The 19484-nt window shown below is 43.8% G+C and overlaps 1 protein-coding gene across 2 annotated transcripts in view; it reads right to left on the bottom strand.

Annotated features, from left to right (window-relative positions):
- CDKL5 (cyclin dependent kinase like 5) overlaps nucleotides 1-19484 on the bottom strand; it is a 1270306-nt gene that overhangs the window by 401106 nt on the left and 849716 nt on the right. For both annotated transcript variants that reach the window (XM_086934269.1, XM_086934270.1), the window contains exon 7: nucleotides 18881-19001. In XM_086934269.1, coding sequence (XP_086790395.1) covers nucleotides 18881-19001 — 121 coding nt within the window. The remainder of the gene's footprint in view (nucleotides 1-18880; nucleotides 19002-19484) is intronic.

Here is a 19484-nt window from a genome sequence, read left to right as displayed (position 1 = left end):
GACTACATATTTGAGATAGGGACTGTAAAAATGTGTTGTGAGTGTACTAATATTGATTGGTGTTAGTGGAAGTACATCAGTCAGAGTGATTTCCCGGTGTGGAGAATTCATCTGTATGTGTGGGGGCGGCTCTTCTGTTTGAGCAGGGGAGTGTCACCTCACTTAAAAATCCCCCAAAGATAAAAAATGTAACAGTAATAATTTACCATTTTATTTTTCATCCCCCGTTCGTAGTGTCAGGACAGGGGCGGGGCCACTGCTGACTGACAGAAGTATATCACTCAGAAGGGATGAGGGTGCTCTGGTATGGCACTATTTGAAGTGCACATGTCTTTTTCGCTGTCCGTTTTGCAACGGAAATTGCACTTTAAACATCTCTAACCCAGCTGTCTTAAGATAGCTGGGTTAGAGAAAGCCAAAGCCTCCAGAGTGCTGTGGAGCACCGAGTGAGGCTGCTCCCACCAATCCTAGGGCTGCTCTCATGCTGGTGAGAGCAGCCCTAGGATTGGCCGAGGGAGTTGCTGCTTCCGATTCCTGTGTCGAAAGAAGAGGTCCAAAGCAAGGACATCGCCAAGTGTGTGTGTATGTATATATATATATATATATATATATATATATATATATATATATATATACAGACAGAGCACGGCAACTGGAATCTGGAGCCCCAGACGCAGAAGATGACACGAGTCCCAAAATCAAGGCGAGTTCTTTATTTTTAAAGGCAAAGGCAGCAAACGAGACTGACGCGTTCACAGTATATATATATATATTACCTACTGGCGGTCGCCAGTAGGTAGTTATAGTTAGGATCTACTTTCCATAGGAAATCCGCAACATTCTATTGGGAATAACTTTGGCGCCGGTGGACGAATCTTCGCGAATTTCTCAAAGTAGGTGGCCCGCTCCGCTCCTTCCCTGAAAATGTGAGGGGGATTCGTCAAGCGGGGGCCGAGATAAAAGGGAGGTCCCAAAACGTGTTTTCTCCATGTTAATTTCCATAGGGCGGTCAAACTCACTTTTAGCCCGAACGGCTGAATGGAGTTCCACCAAACTTGGCAAAATTGTAGGGACTGGTAGCCCGATGTGCCTTTGCTATGTCTCAAAATATGTGCTCCAGTGGTTTTTACGAAAATCAACTTTGAAAAAATATATATTGGGCTACATTGGGCTATATATATGTGAGAGCCCAAATGTAGCCCAATGTAGCCCAAAGATGGCCACCAGAGACAAAAAAAACAAATAGAGCCCAAATATCAGCCAGATGTAGCCCAACTATAGCCCAATGACAGAATGTCCCAGAGTGTTCTAAAGAACAACTAGAGCGCTAACAGTCTTACTTATGACAAAAGTATGGCACACCCGAAGTCATCTTGATTGGAATAAAGTGTTAAACATTTAATTTGCAAAGGAACAAAATGAGGGGGTTCATTTTGCCATAGAAATTATGATTAGTGCTGAAGAAAGAAAAATTAGGGCACATTTTGAGTGACTTCTCAAATCCTCTTATATTTCATTAAAAAAATTCTGATATGCAGTCTCCCAAGATGGCCACCAAAGACAAAAGAGCCCAAATGTAGCCCAAATATCAGCCAGATGTACAAAGAAAAGAAGAAAAAGTTGAAAGAGACGAGAGAGACTATAGCATGGGAAGAGTTCTTGCCTTCTCGAAAAAATATGATAAACCCAGAAAGGAATTGAAAAAGAAGCAACCGGCAGCAACTGCTACAGTTCCAGAAACTTTGGAATCTTCAGTTACGGGTGATGAAGTGTCTAGCGATGACGGCCAAGATGGTCTATCTGAGTCGTCGGCTTTTCACGAGGAGTATCAGGGGATGCGAAAACAACAATTCCAAGGGGGAACGGGCAAACCCCCGGAAAAAAGAGGACCAAGAGGAAGACGAGGAGGGGGGCTGGAGCCGGAAACATCGTAGGCTCGCCACCCTTAACCAGGAGCAGGAAGAACTTCTACAAGAAGAAGATGTAGAAGTTATGGATAATTTAACCATAGTCAATCTGACACCTAAGACCCTGACTGATGAAGAGCAAAGCATCCTCAAACTTGGACTCACGTTTTGCCCACAGAAAAACCTAGAGTTTACACAGACACGTATCAACCTGTTTAAGTTTACCCGCAAACTGAAATTGTATAAATACTTTAAATTGAAACCTCCACCGGTGAAACCAACGGCTGTTGGAAGCACAGAGGATGATACATTGACCTGTAGAGATCTGGCTGGTATTAGATCTCTAGAAGAACTCAGGATGGAGGCGGAGGAGGACGAAGTTTCGAATCTTAGGAACACACAGCTGGTTAAGGATATGGAAGTGCAGCAGAAACGTGGTGCAACAACTTTCAAACCTACCTCTACTTTCATGCCCGTGATGGGGGCGGATGCTATAGACACTTTCTCTGAGGCTGTGATCCAAGATTTGCGCAATTTGAGGAGTACTATGAAATTTAAACATGAGAAGCAAAACTTCACTAATAAACAACATCTGGCACTTAAAAAGTTATGTGAGGACTCTTCCTTGGTGTGCAAACCCTCGGATAAGGGAGGGAATATTGTTTTGCTCACTAAGCAACAGTATGAAAAGGAAGCGTTACGTCAGCTGAACGACCCTAACACATATATGAAAGTCACGGAATCTATATACAATACCAGCATTAAGGAATACCATGACATGATTCTTAAGTGGTATAATAGTGATATGCTGAGTTGTGATGAACATTTATTTTTAAGATGCCTAAATCCAGTAACTCCTACTTTTTACTACCTACCTAAGGTACATAAGGACGTATTGAATCCCCCTGGTAGGCCTATTGTAGCTTCTCAAGGTAGCCTCACAGAACATTTGTCAATATATATAGACTCTTTTCTTTCTCCCCATGTGGTTAATCTTAAATCATATCTGAAGGACACAAAACATTTTTTGAACTGTATTGAGAGCATCAATTGGTGTGATGGGTATACTATGTTGGTTGTTGATATTACCAGCCTGTATACGTGTATTACGCATGAAGAAGGGCTGACAGCTATTTCCTGGTTTCTGGAGAGTAGACCAGTGAAATATTTCGAGCATAATAAGATGCTGCTCGAATTTTTACGATTCTGCCTCAACAACAATATTTTTCTCTTTGGTAAGGACTTATTCAAACAGCTTACGGGAGTGGCAATGGGTACCTGCTCCGCCCCCAGCTTCGCAAATTTATTCGTGGGGTGGTGGGAGGAGCAGGTAGCCTGGTCGCCTGCTAATAAGAAATGGAATGATCTTGTGAAATGTTGGTACTGGTATATCGACGACCTCTTTATAATTATGGAGGGACCAGTCGAATTGGCCAAAGAATATATTGAGGTGCTCAATACAAATCACAATAATCTGAAGTTCTCAGGAGAAGTGAGTCGAACTGAAGTCAATTACCTCGACTTAACAGTTTTTGTTGAGAATGGCAGTTTACAGACTAAACTCTTTCGGAAGGCGACCGCTGGGAATTGCACCTTATTTGCGACCAGCAGCCATCCGAAGAGCTTAGTAAATAGTATACCTTATGGAGAATTACTTCGGATAAAGAGGAATAACACTAAGGAACAGGAGTTCCGTAAAGCGGCGAGCAGCAGCATACAAAGATTCAAAGCAAGGGGGTACAAAGATGGGGTACTCAGGCAGGCTTTGAGCAAGGTTCACAATCTAGAAAGGAAAGGACTGTTAGAAGATAAAAAAGACAGAAAAACTGATGGGGGGTCGTTTAGACTTATAGCGACCTATTCCAGCAATGCTGCAGACCTTAAACGCATAATGCGCAAGCATTGGAACATCTTGATGACGGATAATGTCATAAAACAAGACTTACCCTCTTATCCTTTGGTGACTTTTAGGAAAGCAAGAGCATTGAAAGACTATTTGGTCCATAGTCACCATGAAGAGTTCAAACCTAAACCCAAGTCAGAACCCATGAAAGGTTTTTTTCCCTGTGGTCGCTGCAAGGCGTGTAAAGCAAGCAAACGCACTGTACAATATAATGTGCCAGGGGTGAAACAGCCTAGAAAAATAAAAAAAATTCTCACCGGTACCACGCCTTACGTCGTGTATTGTCTGACATGTCCTTGTGGCAGAAGGTATGTTGGCAGTACCACGAATCCAGTGAAATTGAGAATTTTAGAACACCAAAGAGCGATCCAGAATGCAGATGTGAGCTATCCTGTAGCTAGACATTTCGATAAAGAACATGCACGTAACAGGGATCTGTTATCGTATTTTTGTCTAGATTCGGTCCCCTTTAGTGTGAGAGGGGGGGACAGATTACAAAAACTCAGGCGACTTGAATCGCGATATATAATCGATCTGCAAAGAAAAATGCCTATGGGACTTAACATGCATGAGGACTTGGCTGTCCATTTAATATAACTGAAATGATAGATATGAAATGTGGATGATTAACCTTAAGCTTTTCTTCCTTCTAGTTTACATGATGAATTGTTTAATGTGATACATAATTCGGTTGATACAGTGTACCTTCACGTTATCTCGACGGGGAGGATTATTAGCCCATACAGGGCAGTATAACAGCACCGTTGGTGCGGGTCTGATGATAGTACTACTCATTGCACTCTTGCTGGGAACTTGGAAAAAGCGAACTCCTGACCTGGGCACTGTGAAGGGGCATCGTTGTTGAGGTCGCAGCTCCCGCTCCTCGGCTGCCGCTGGGACCAATCCGACTCCGCCCATCCCCGCCCACACCGCTGCGGGACTGCGAGGCTGTGCAAAACCTGAAGCCTCTTCCCGCAGCGGCACCGCCCCCACGCCTGGAGGATAGATAAGGTACACTCTTAACGCGCAGCGGGACGCGCACGGGACGAAGCTCGGGGCGAAGAGCGGGCAAAGAGCGGGCCCGTTTAAGCCCGTTCAAGACCGGGCAGGACTGGACTGGCCCACCCCCCTTACAATTGGTTTTATATGTGTACGTAATTATTTATTAATTTTATTCATACGCAAAGTCAAAACTAACATAGGTGCCCGTTACTCGATTGTCCTTACCCTATCAATTATTAGGTATTGCATTATTTTACTGCTAATTGCCTGTGATTGATTATGTCACCCAGAAGTATGAGGAGTGCTGTTAAAAAACAGGCACAAACTGCAGGCCAGGCTATAGGCCCCATTGATAAATTTATAGCCAAGGCCAACAACGCAATTACTCAGGGTATCACTCTGTTGGAGCGCCGAGTCTCGCAGGACCTTGCGGTCGCTAGACGCTCTTCATTGGGCCTGATAGCGGCAGCAACAACTCCACACCGCCTCTTAGAACCTGCCCCCTTGCTGACCGCAGCAGTAGAAGTCCACAGCGTTCCAGGTATTGTGGACCTGTCGGCTTCCCTAAACCTTACCGATTCTAACTTGTCATTAGAGAAGTCACCTGTAAAGTTTACCTCCCAACTTAGCACTGCTCCCAGCCTGTCTGTAAGTAGGGGGTTAAAAGAGGGTGCAATCCCTAAGACAAGGAAAAAGGGTAGTAACAAAGGGAATAATCCCCGTAAAACCACCTCCTCCCTGACTTGTCTTAACCCTGAATCCCTGCACACATTACCCCCAACTGCGCAGCCTGTAGGCTTGGGTCTATTGTCGCAGGAGGGAGCTACTGACCCACCTACACAAATTGTAACCTCTACGCTCATGGACAACACGAATCAAAGTGTGAGTAGTTGCGACACTAGTATAGATGGGGAATGTAAATCATGTAGTAATAATGACCTCCTCTTGGTAAAAATCTGGGACTTAATTAGAACTCACTTAAAACCGATAGAGCAGTCCCTGCAGAGGGTGGAAAAGCAGCTGGTGGAACTGACACTAGCCTCAGCAAAAAGAAATGCTAGGGCCATACAAACTGTGCCTCCTAAAACAAACCCAAAAGCACCAAAGGAGGGTTTGCCTCCTCCACCCAAAAAACCCGGCGTGACCGGAGCAGTGTAACAGAAGAAACCGCCAATACAAACTGCTCTGGCTCCGCCACCCCCTAAAGCCCCCGCACAAACTGTCCTGGCCCCACCACCCCCTAAGGCCCCTGCGCCTCTCCAAATCCCTACCCTTGTAACAACTAAGGCACCTGTAGCTCCCAAATCCACCCTTAGAAATAGAAATAGGGGAGGGTTACCTGTTCATCTCCCCCCCGAATCCACCCCATATGTGGTAATCATGACCGGTGTCCCTTAACTGGCGGAAGATGCCCACGAAACTCCCCGGTCGCTGAAAAATAAAGTGATTCATTGGCTGTCCACGAACAGACCCCTCCCATCGTTCGTGGACAGAGCAGAGTCACGTCAGTGAGAAGGGTAGCATGGTTGGGCGCTGTGCCCAAAAACATTCAGGGCGACTGCATTATTGTTAACTTCATGGATCCTAACACGGTGGAGCATATTTGCTCCACCGTGGGGTGACCATGCAACCATGGATGGGATAGGGACAAATAGGTTGTCTTATTTTTATCCCCCAGCACCCCGATATAATACAGGCCCAGCCTGGGGGTGGACCCAAGTAGGGAACTGGGATAGACGCGGGGATCGGGGGGGGGTGGTCTGGGAATGGGAACAGGAATTTGCCCCCCGCTCAATCACTGGGATGGTGTGGTCCAACACTAGCCAACAGGTACGAATGTCTAGATTGGGTGGACTGGCCATTAGCATCCGTCACCATTATCGAACAAAGAAGTCCCCTATACATACCTATTACATCATTTGTCCCCTTCCCTATAGTTACCCCCCCTCTGCATGGCGATGCACTGCGACACCTGCCTAGCCCTCAGATAGTTGGGGGGGAGGACCCAGAGCCCGCAGTGAAGGTAGCTAGCGACCACGCAAGGGTGGGGGAAGTGGCAGATCCCAAGCCTATTGAACATGCACCGGCCCTGCACCCTGATCGAGGCCGCACATGTGGGAAGGACCGAGCCAAAAAAGTTAATAGACGGGTAAACGTGGGGACGGAGCCTCTAAGGGAGGGCGCGCCTAATAATAATAACGGTGTGTCAGTGGGGGTAATGGCAGCTAATCCGTCCATCAACCCCGCACCCCTCAAACTAACACATCTGAGGCTAATCTGGTGGAATGTGGCCGGCCTAGCTAATAAGCTGGACACACAAGACTGGGTTACTTATATCGAGACTGGGGATGTTTGTATGTTCCAGGAGACCTGGGCAAGGGAAGAATATAATCAGCAGGGTTACCTGTCATTTTCCATCCCGGCCAGGTGGGAGGGTAAGGGCCGTCCCTCTGGTGGACTTACAACCTGGGTGGCATCTCATCTTGGGTGCCAGGCTTCACGCATACCGGTGCCATCGGATGACATTTTAGTGGTCCTATTGGCATGGCGAAACCTAGCAAAACTTGCCTTGATAAACATCTACTCTAGGCCAGTGGGGGTTTCGCGAGAATCTCCCACCATAGGCGAGCTTTCAGGCGAGCTTTCAGCACCCCCTATGTAGTTGGAGGGGACTTAAATTCTCATTTTGAGCCACTGGCTGGCCTTCTAGAGGGATTTCCCATGGAAGAAGAGCTTAGGTGGTCAGTACCCTCTGTAGTAGCACCTCCCCCGAAGGCATGGACACCTCTAGCCCTCCAGATTACTGCCCTAACTTTAAAGCATGGAATCAGAGCTTGCAATGGGCGCATTAAGTCTGATATACCAAGCAAACCCACGTACAATAGAGTGGGAAGAGAGTCCCGCTTGGACTACGCCCTTGTACAGCTAGCGAATTGGTCATCCATTCTTGATTTTAGGGTTACTGAAAGACTAGATAGCGACCACAATGCCCTAGAACTAGATCTTATCCACCCTGGTATGGAAACCTCTAACCCAAGTAAGGAGGAGAATGAACCTGAACTTCTACTGGGTAACAACAGGAGAAGAATCAGGTGGGAAAAATTAGTCATGAGCCAAGAGAAACTCCCGAGGCTCTACGCAGGATTAATTCCAATCTTGGAAAAAGTGGGAGACTTAGTCAATGATGTGGGCAATAAAGATTCCCATAATAAATTAAATCAGGCCCATGAGGACCTTATAAAGGGAGCGGCATGTGAGCTCTTTAGTAAGGTACAGAATTCTAGGAGGGGGCAACAACATAAATTTTCATGGTACAATGCAGCCTGCAGGAAGGCAAAGGGAGAACTCCTTAGAAGCATCAAGGAGGGAATAGGCGGAGAGAAGTTACGTGAAAATAGGCGGGCATACAAAAAATGAGTTGCTCATGCTAAAACTGAATGGGAGGAGGGCCAGTGGGAGGAGCTTACCAGCTCCCTCGCAACAAGGGACTACCGAATGTTTTGGCGGGTAGTAAATGGGGATCGGGGAGCCTCCACTCGGCAATAGAGCCAAATATTGCAGCAGAGGTGTGGCAGGCACATTTCCAGTCACTTTATAGTTCAGAGCTGGGAGAAACCCCCATTACATCCGGTAATGGACTGGCTGAGTTTGGCGGGGACTTGATCACAGTAGGGGAGGTCAAGGCAGCAATTGCAGGACTGGCATCGGGCAAGGCGCCAGGATTGGACGGTCTCCCTGGGGACCTGTTCAAGCAGGAGCCCGATGTTTGGGCCCCCTACCTTGCTATTGTATTTAATACTGTCCTGCATGGCATGGAACTCCCGAGTACTTGGCTGGGGGCAGAGGTGGTTCCTATATTCAAGAAGGGCTCGCCTCTGCTCCCAGCCAACTACAGGCCAATTAGTCTAATTGACGTGCCCCAGAAGCTTTTTGGTAGGATACTATTGAACCGTCTCCAGGATTGGGCGGAGGAAACTGACGCCCTTAGCCCATACCAGGCGGGCTTCAGGAAGGGAGTTTCCACAGTAGACCAGGTCTTTCGTCTGAATATTATCTACTGGAGGACGGCGATATTCGAAGGCGGCAGCTTGTACACTGTATTTATGGACTTGCGGGCCGCCTTCGACCTGGTGCCCAGAGGGAAACTCTGGAGTGTTCTGGCCGAGATGGGGGTCCCCCCGGACATTCTGGCAATATTACAGAGACTGCACCATAACAACTATGCCCGGGTTAGGTGCGGGAAGCTTAGGGAACTAACAGACAGATTCCCCGTTGGCAGAGGGGTGAGGCAGGGTTGTGTACTGGCACCGACCCTGTTTTGCCTCTTTGTCAATGGGGTAATCGCTCATCTCAATGGCACTGAATATACTGATGCTCCTAAACTGAACGGCAGCAGGGTACCTGCAATTATGTTTGCAGATGATACCCTGCTGCTGTCCAAAACCCCCATGGGGATACAGAGGATCCTTGATTCTTTTGTGGTTTTCTGCACGGAAAGGGGGCTAGAGATCAATGCTATAAAAACTAAGTTCATGGTCTTGAACCCAACCCACAGATCACGCCCGAACCCCTTGCTGGGATCATCACGTTTAGAGAGAGTCTACACCTTTGAATATCTGGGTGTAACGTTGAATGAAACCATGCCCTGGGGAACACACCAGACTAGGGCTAATCTCAAACTAGTGCAGACCACAGGTGGCATTGCACGGATGATGAAAAGTTCCACATATCGACCACTGGGGCCGGTTATCCAAATCTACAAGGCGCAGGCCACGGGTGCCATCACATATGGGGCGGAATTGTGGGGCCACACACCTGCCCACAATTTGTCTATAACTGAGAATAAATTCATTAGACAGATAGTTGCACTCCTGTCTAGTACACCGCTCCTCCCTTTGAGGATGGACTTGGGACTGAGACCCATAGCAGATGAACTGGGCCTCAGACCCATAGCTTTCTGGCGAAGGTTATGGAGCAGTGAGGAACTCTTTACCTACAGGGCAGAACTGAGGGAGTTTCTAACCCACCCCAAAGCCTTGCAGATTCCCTGGATAAAATATATAAAAATGTCCTGTGAGAGAATAGGGCTCCCAGATCTATGGTCCGATCCAACGACTGCGTCCCTTATGATCCCGCGAAGAGTCTTGGCCAAGGCTTAATATGAGCAGAAACTGGCTATTGTTTTAGATTGCCAGCGCGAGGGGTCATTAACATCTGCATTTATACAAAGAAAGGATTCCTACAGGCTGGAGAGGGTCCTGGATGGGATGACTCCTGTGCTGACCAGGAAGCTATTTCTCCAATGGAGATATGGCACACTGCCTTTGCGGTCATACACCAGCTCCTGGTCAACACCGCCCTCCACCAAGCAATGCCCGGCATGCATTTGTGCTGAGGAAAGCGACCTACACGTGGTCTTATTCTGTCCAACTTACAAGGCCGCTAGGAAATATTGGCTTTTACCCCGTATTAGAAACTTTGGTTGTAGGCAATACCTCCCGATGTATAGAATTTTAAAAACTGATGTCTCGGGACCAACGGTGTTTGCACTAGCCAAATTCCTTACAAGTGTCTGGCATACCCGCACCCGTATTTTAAAGTCGCAGTTGATTACTTAAGTACAAGAATATGAATTTTAATGTATGACCTTTTATCTACTGTCACTCAAGAAGTACTCTTTTTTTTATGGTGGAAAGGTTTTATATTGTATTATATGTGTTTTACTGTATATCTTTGATGGTCAAATTGGCCGAAATAAAGATTGAAATTGGATAGTAGTGTATACATTGTATAGCCCATTCTGGGCGTGATACGGACAGTACACTTCATTGAGCCATAATGCGATCTATTTTGGTTTGTAGATACTTATGAAGGATGTATGATTTTACAACGCGTACTTTTAGCACGCATACCATTACAACGGATTTTTTACAACGCATGTCATTTTACAACGGATACCATTACAACGCAAAACACTACAACGCACATACTATTTCAACGCATACCATTACAACGTAAGTATAGGTAAGTATATGATAAAAATATTTAATTTTAAAATATGTTGTAAATATTTATTAATTATTTATTTAATTTAATTTTTTGTTATATATTATTTTAATAAAAATATTAATTAAATTAATTTTAATTTTTTAATTTGTAAAAAATGGTTACAAATACCCCTCTACCCCAAAACCCAAACCCAACCCTAAAACCTAAAAATACCCCTGTACCCCAAAACCCAAACCCAACCCTAAAACCTAAAAATACCCCTGTACCCCAAAACCCAAACCCACCCCTAAAACCTAAAAATACCCCTGTACCCCAAAACCCAAACCCAACCCTAAAACCTAAAAATACCCCTGTACCCCAAAACCCAAACCCAGCCCTAAAACCTAAAAATACCCCTGTACCCCAAAACCCAAACCCAGCCCTAAAACCTAAAAATACCCCTGTACCCCAAAACCCAAATCCAGCCCTAAAACCTAAAAATACCCCCGTACCCCAAAACCCAAACCCAGCCCTAAAACCTAAAAATACCCCTGTACCCCAAAACCCAAACCCAACCCTAAAACCTAAAAATACCCCTGTACCCCAAAACCCAAACCCAGCCCTAAAACCTAAAAATACCCCTGTACCCCAAAACACAAACACAGCCCTAAAACCTAAAAATACCCCTGTACCCCAAAACCCAAACCCAACCCTAAAACCTAAAAATACCCCTGTACCCCAAAACCCAAACCCAGCCCTAAAACCTAAAAATACCCCTGTACCCCAAAACCCAAACCCAGCCCTAAAACCTAAAAATACCCCTGTACCCCAAAACCCAAACCCAACCCTAAAACCTAAAAATACCCCTGTACCCCAAAACCCAAACCCAACCCTAAAACCTAAAAATACCCCTGTACCCCAAAACCCAAACCCAGCCCTAAAACCTAAAAATACCCCTGTACCCCAAAACCCAAACCCAGCCCTAAAACCTAAAAATACCCCTGTACCCCAAAACCCAAACCCAGCCCTAAAACCTAAAAATACCCCTGTACCCCAAAACCCAAACCCAGCCCTAAAACCTAAAAATACCCCTGTACCCCAAAACCCAAACCCAACCCTAAAACCTAAAAATACCCCTGTACCCCAAAACCCAAATCCAGCCCTAAAACCTAAAAATACCCCTGTACCCCAAAACTCAATGTTTATAAAAAAAAGTTAAACTTACCTATAATTATACTTACGATGTAATGGTATGCGTTGTAATAGTATGTGCGTTGTAGTGTAATGCGATGCAAAGGTATCCGTTGTAAAATGACATGCGATGTAAAAGTATCCGTTGTAATGGTATGCGTTGTAAAAAATCCGTGGTAACAGTTGCATACCACTAATGAATTGTATGTATCTTGTGGCGTTACTTATTTATGTATATAAGTTATATCCATATTCAGGCACAGACCCATTCTAAGATGGTGGCTATCTTTCCTTCATCGAGTCCTATTTCCATGTCGAGCTAATTTGACACGTGATGGTTTAAATGGAAAGTGATTTGTCGCGTTTCCCGTTTCATTACTGAGGAAGGCCGAGTGCCGAAAGCGCGTTTTGAGATAATAAACAACTGTGAATTTACCCTGTGAGTGCTGCTTCCTGATTCACGTTTGATTGCGGGGAGGGACTTTGGAGCCGATATATATATATATATATATATATATATTTTTTTTTTTTTGTTTTTCTTCCAAAGGTCCAAGCTTTCAGAAGGCACACAACAGCATTCTCATTCCTCAGTTGTGCGGTGTTGCGATCGTCAGCCCTACGCGTTTTGAGGCCGTCCGCCTCTCATCAGGGGCTTGTTACTCTGTTCTGGCGTTTCTGATGTTTCTTTGATGCACGCATTTAATTAATCAGCGTTAGTACGTCACATGTTTCTATGCATGCTGGGTTTTGTAGTCCCTTAGAAAAAATAATTGTTTACCCATGGTGGGCTCATTACGCCAAGAATCCTTTTGAGCTGTTTAATATTTCACTCGTGCACTGGGACATTTTCCTATAGTAGTTGCGAATTGCTGCTGCTATTCGGTCGGGCTAAGTTCCCATCTCGGCCTCTGTGTATATTGAACAGACGGTGATCCTCTGCACGGCTGGACAGCTGTGTGATTAATTTTCTTCCAAAGGTCCAAGCTTTCAGAAGGCACACAACAGCATTCTCATTCCTCAGTGATGCGGTGTTGCGATCGTCAGCCCTATGCGTTTCGAGGCCGTCCGCCTCTCATCAGGGGCTTGTTACTCTGTTCTGGCGTTTCTGATGTTTCTTTGATGCACGCATTTAATTAGTCAGCGTTAGTACGTCACATGTTTCTATGCATGCTGGGTTTAGTAGTCCCTTAGAAAAAATAATTGTTTACCCATGGTGGGCTCATTACGCCAAGAATCCTTTTAAGCTGTTTAATATTTCACTCGTGCACTGGGACATTTTCCTATAGTAGTTGCGAATTGCTGCTGCTATTCGGTCGGGCTAAGTTCCCATCTCGGCCTCTGTGTATATTGAACAAACGGTGCTCCTCTGCACGGCTGGACAGCCGTGTGATTAATTTTCTTCCAAAGGTCCAAGTTTTCAGAAGGCACAAAACAGCATTCTCATTCCTCAGAGATGCGGTGTTGCGATCGTCAGCCCTATGCGTTTCGAGGCCGTCCGCCTCTCATCAGGGGCTTGTTACTCTGTTCTGTCGTTTCTGATGTTTCTTTGATGCACGCATTTAATTAGTCAGCGTTAGTACGTCACATGTTTCTATGCATGCTGGGTTTAGTAGTCCCTTAGAAAAAATAATTGTTTACCCATGGTGGGCTCATTACGCCAAGAATCCTTTTGAGCTGTTTAATATTTCACTCGTGCACTGGGACATTTTCCTATAGTAGTTGCGAATTGCTGCTGCTATTCGGTCAGGCTAAGTTCCCATCTCGGCCTCTGTGTATATTGAACAGACGGTGCTCCTCTGCACGGCTGGACAGCTGTGTGATTAATTTTCTTCCAAAGGTCCAAGCTTTCAGAAGGCACACAACAGCATTCTCATTCCTCAGTGATGCGGTGTTGCGATCGTCAGCCCTATGCGTTTCGAGGCAGTCCGCCTCTCATCAGGGGCTTGTTACTCTGTTCTGGCGTTTCTGATGTTTCTTTGATGCACGCATTTAATTAGTCAGCGTTAGTACGTCACATGTTTCTATGCATGCTGGGTTTAGTAGTCCCTTAGAAAAAATAATTGTTTACCCATGGTGGGCTCATTACGCCAAGAATCCTTTTGAGCTGTTTAATATTTCACTCGTGCACTGGGACATTTTTCTATAGTAGTTGCGAATTGCTGCTGCCATTCGGTCGGGCTAAGTTCCCATCTCGGCCTCTGTGTATATTGAACAGACGGTGCTCCTCTGCACGGCTGGACAGCCGTGTGATTAATTTTCTTCCAAAGGTCCAAGCTTTCAGAAGGCACACAACAGCATTCTCATTCCTCAGTGATGCGGTGTTGCGATCGTCAGCCCTACGCGTTTCGAGGCAGTCCGCCTCTCATCAGGGGCTTGTTACTCTGTTCTGGCGTTTCTGATGTTTCTTTGATGCACGCATTTAATTAGTCAGCGTTAGTACGTCACATGTTTCTATGCATGCTGGGTTTTGTAGTCCCTTAGAAAAAATAATTGTTTACCCGTGGTGGGCTCATTACGCCAAGAATCCTTTTGAGCTGTTTAATATTTCACTCGTGTACTGGGACATTTTCCTATAGTAGTTGCGAATTGCTGCTGCCATTCGGTCAGGCTAAGTTCCCATCTCGGCCTCGGACTAATTAAACGCAGGAGCGGAGATATATATATCTCCGCTCCTGTCAAACACCAGGACGTCGCACTCGCAGGCGGGTGCTCCAAAGAGGGAGGGTGCACCCACTCGTCAAAATCTCCGCTCCAATTCCGTACCATGGGACAATGTCCTAACGGATAAAAGAGCACTCGCGGGGAACAGTTTGGAATACTTATTCAGGAACCAAACAGACACTGCTTAACAGACGCGTTTCGGTAGTAAACCTTTTTCCATGTGTGCAAATCCTGTACATTCAGACTTTGAATGATACATTGGAACAACAAGTTGCGCTTTACTTTTGGAACTACTTTCCGTGTCTGTGCAAATAAAGCTAAATAAAAGAAAAGTATGCTGTTTAAATACAAACATGTTTTGTGTTTCTGGACCCACGAGGGTTAAAAAGGGACTCCAACTCCTGTGATTCATTTCATTCAGGCCCAGCTGGGCAGGATATAAATCAAAGGGGATATGTGAGTTGGAGTGATTACGGAAAGAACATGGTTTGGCATGCTGCCTCTGAGGAAAGGGTTGTTTACTCTGAAACGCGTCAGGCAAGGCATGTGACTATTAATTTATTTGTGCTTCACGAAGGCTGTTCCTGTGCTTCTGAAAGACTTGTTGGGTGTGCACTCTAAAAAGGCAACTTGTGAAACGGTATATATAATATATATATATATATATATATATATATATATATATTCACTGAAAAAACCATAGGTTTCACACCAGTTATAGTTAGGAATTAGCATTTAAAAAACCTATTAAATTCACTGAAAAAAACCATAGGTTTCACACCAGTTATAGTTAGGTGGACATTTTACTCGCATAAAACCATTGAAATTCCCACGTTATAGTTAGTTGGACTCACTATAACTTGCGCGTGCAATGCACTGCTGATGACGTCACATATTACATCACTCATGACATGGTCAGTGACATCACTCATGACATCACTGATGACATCTCAAATGACATCACTGATGACATCATCCAGTGAATGTGTATCTTTCTGAAAAATAAATATTTTTTATATATGTATATCTAAAGGTTGATGGAAGAATAAATGGGTAAATAAATGTCTAAATGGATGTTTTTTTGTGTAAAATTGATTGGTTAACTGACTTATTAAATGTATCTTAGTGAATACATATATTAGCGAGTAATGTTTAAATATTTAAATATCTGTATCTGTGTCTCACTTTGTGTATAAGTGGCTGCATGGGTTGGTGAGTAGCTACATGAGTGTGTATATGGGTTATTAGTTGTTTTTTTGAGTATCAGTGTCTGTATGGTTCGGTGGGGGATATTACTTAGAGCACAGATGCATGAATGAGTGACTCACTATTTGTATGTATTTTGAAGACAGCATGTGTGCAAGACTGTATGGGTGGATGATTGTGTGTATGGGTGGGGTAGTGAGTATGTGTTTTTATAATTGATTGTTTAAGAGAGTAAATATGTTTCCGTTTCTGTAGAAGTATGTGTAGTGGTGTGTATATAGCAGTATAATCAAGTAAATAGTTTTTGGATAGTTTATTTGCATGTGTGAATTTGTGTGTGAGTAACTATATGGATGAGTATTAGTGTGTAACAGGATGTATAGGTGTATGAGTACATATGATGAGTAAGTACATGCATGAGTGACTATATAGAACTGTTGGTGAATGAGTGGATGTGTATGTAGATGTTGGAATTATCTAATAAGTTGTTGTAATTGGAATTGGTTTCTCCTTTTTTAAGAAAATGTTAGTTTCTATTTTTGAAAGTGTGTGTCAAAGGTTATTTTATGCTGATAGGAGGTCTGCCACTTTGTCACAAGGATGTTGTCATCAGTGAGGTCATTTGAGATGTCATCAGTGATGTCATGAGTGATGTCACTGACCATGTCATGAGTGATGTAATATGTGACGTCATCAGCAGTGCATTGCACGCGCAAGTTATAGTGAGTCCAACTAACTATAACGTGGAAATTTCAATGGTTTTATGCGAGTAAAATTTCCACCTAACTATAACTGGTGTGAAACCTATGGTTTTTTCAGTGAATATATACATACACATACATATATATATATATATATATATATATATATATATATATATATATATATATATATATATATATATATATATATATATATATGTATATATATATATATATATATATATACACACACACACACACACACACACACACCAGCAGCCACTGAACTACTTTCAAGAATTTTCCCTCCCCATGGGTCCTAGGGTTTGATCTAAAACTATGGTAAATGTTTAAATAACTACCTCACCTTTTGACATTAATGTGTTCTGGTAGTAAACAAAGCTACTTATTGCCAGACTGCATAAACTCAGGAATACAAGAGCCCTGTTGCTCTCTTGAAACTTCATTTTGATCGTAAGATCATAAAAGTACAATAAACAAAGTACAGCAAACATAGTACATACAACAAGAGGGGTAGTTTCTCATTCCATATAAAATACCACAATAGCCAATGGAAGAAACATTACAAACTTGACATGAGCATGTTCGCTCAAAAGATCCTTACCTATCGTCAATAAAATACGCAATTGTGCAAAGGCTCACTAAATTGATCATTATAAAAATTTGGTTCTAATCAACCAAAGAGAAAACCAGTATCTCGATGAACCAAATACCACAACCCTACTGGTGTCAGTGCTCAGGGTTCTAAAGACCTCTAAAAAGTGGGCAGAGCCAATAACCCTACATAGAGGGATTACCCATTTTATTCTCAGGCCTTTGTAGATTGGGCAAAAAAACAACAGGTGTACAATTGTTTCTACATTTAATTTACAGGCAGGACATAAGTCATCTGTGGGTCCATCCTTGCCCCATTTGCTACAGAAACTTCTCATGGGTAACGTTTTATAGCGAAATTGCATAAGAAGTTTCCGGGCCAGGGAGGGAGTTACCTCATCCAGAGTAGCCTCAAAACAAGGAGCGTTTCTAAAACATAAAAAATTAGCAGTGAGGCTATTCTCTCTCGTTTGGTACGAGGGCTTCCCCATATTGTACCAGAACAATGCTTTCAATCAGGTCTTTGATATAGATACCATGCTTCCAGGGTCTGTCCAAAAGCCCATCAAATCAAGCCTTCCCAATATAGTTCTTAGGGACTTGAACTAGGGTATAGAAGTGGTTCTTGGAAATTTTAGGAGATCTAAAATGAGCTCTTTATAAGAATATAGATCTTCCACAGTCCACAATCTATACCAAAACATCAGTAATTTATAGCTGATTTTAAATGCTAACTGTCTATGAGCTAGATCAAGGTATAGTGGTACTAAGGGAGTATTTACAGGTAGGCCCAACAAAGACCTTATAAAACGATTTTCTATTTAGGATAGAGAGGTAATTGAGCCAGTGCCCCACAATTCTGCCCCATAGAGAACACCCCCCAAGATTTTTACATTATATATCTCAAGGGCGGGTGCTAGCTACCTGGTCTCCGTTTTACTATGTATCTTACTCAGATTTGCAGTTTGATGAATAAGCTGCGTCTTAGCTTTTTCTATACGAGGTTCCCATTTTAGGGTAGATGAGAGGCGTATACCCAAATAATCAAAAGCCTCAACTCTTTCTAACTTACTATTGCCCAAATACTCTTAAGTATGCTTTTGACTTTCCCTTTCTAAAGATCATGTATTTGGTATTACTCTCATTCAGATCCAAACCACGAGCCCTGTTGCTTTCATATAGGGTATAGAGCCCAGTGTAGCCAGAGGAACTAGACAGGCATGTAAGAGTGAAAAGACCTTTAATGTGACCACACGGCAGCCGCCTCCCCCATCAACAAGGAGAGCAGGGAATTGCAATCCGGCCCTCGGCGGGAGCAATCTGTACAAAGTAGGTGGTGCCCTCCATTTGTTAAACTCTCAGTAACACCTATTGTAATACCTGTGGGTTTATAGCCAATGTGTTTGGAAATTGTGCTGAAAAATCTACCACCGGTCATCTGAAAATGCTAATGATTTGTGTCCAGCTGGTATTACCCACACATAGAATGCCTACGATCTCAGCATGTAGATGATCAATTCTCAGATCATGTCAGTTAAGCAGAAATTTAGTTTGCTGCTAATAATGAATGAGTAAGGAAAGTAAGAAATGTTGACAAGGGAAACCTTACCCTCAAGATCTAACAATAGCCAATAAAACACGAGAATAAGAAAAGAGGTCCAGAACCAATGCACACATAGTACTAACATTATGTGACAAGCACTCACCTCTATGGACAATGTCATTTTTATGGCACCAATTAATTGCCTTGATTAGTTGGTATATGTAATTCTTTACTTTATCTGGTGGGGCTCCATTTGGCATTTCTTCTAGCAACTCCAGCATGTTCTAAACGAGGAAAAACACGTTTGCAGTTAAAATAAATCTTCTTGCAAAACATAGCAGCAATATATTCAACATGTAGAACCTTCAAAACAAAGGAACAAATACCTAATTTAGTATTTGCCTTACTTTACTCTATCCATGTACAGTCAAAGACTGAAAAAACATTTTCAGGAAGAAGTGTGTATGTTTACACCTGGAAAACCTCCCACACTATGGCACAGGCTCCTACAAAACATAAGGCTATTCCCAGTCACACACTTCTCTTAAATGTGAACTCCTCGTAAACGGACCCGATGTTTCCTCCAAGGCCTTCGTCCCCTGATGGCGAGTCCATCCATCTGCTCTGCTAATATTCTCTGATAATTCAGCTGCCTATCTCAGAGTTGTCCCAATGCCCCGTCCGCACTTTGCAAACATGCCAGTATGACGGCTAGGAGCTGTACCACCCATCTTTCACCATCCTTTTTCAGGGTGAGCAATATGGCT

This window comes from Lissotriton vulgaris, chromosome 8 (genome assembly GCF_964263255.1).
Source record: "Lissotriton vulgaris chromosome 8, aLisVul1.2, whole genome shotgun sequence".
NCBI lineage: Eukaryota > Metazoa > Chordata > Amphibia > Caudata > Salamandridae > Lissotriton > Lissotriton vulgaris.
The sequence above is the reverse complement of the archived record's forward strand: the minus strand, read 5'-3'. Positions and strand labels throughout refer to the sequence as shown.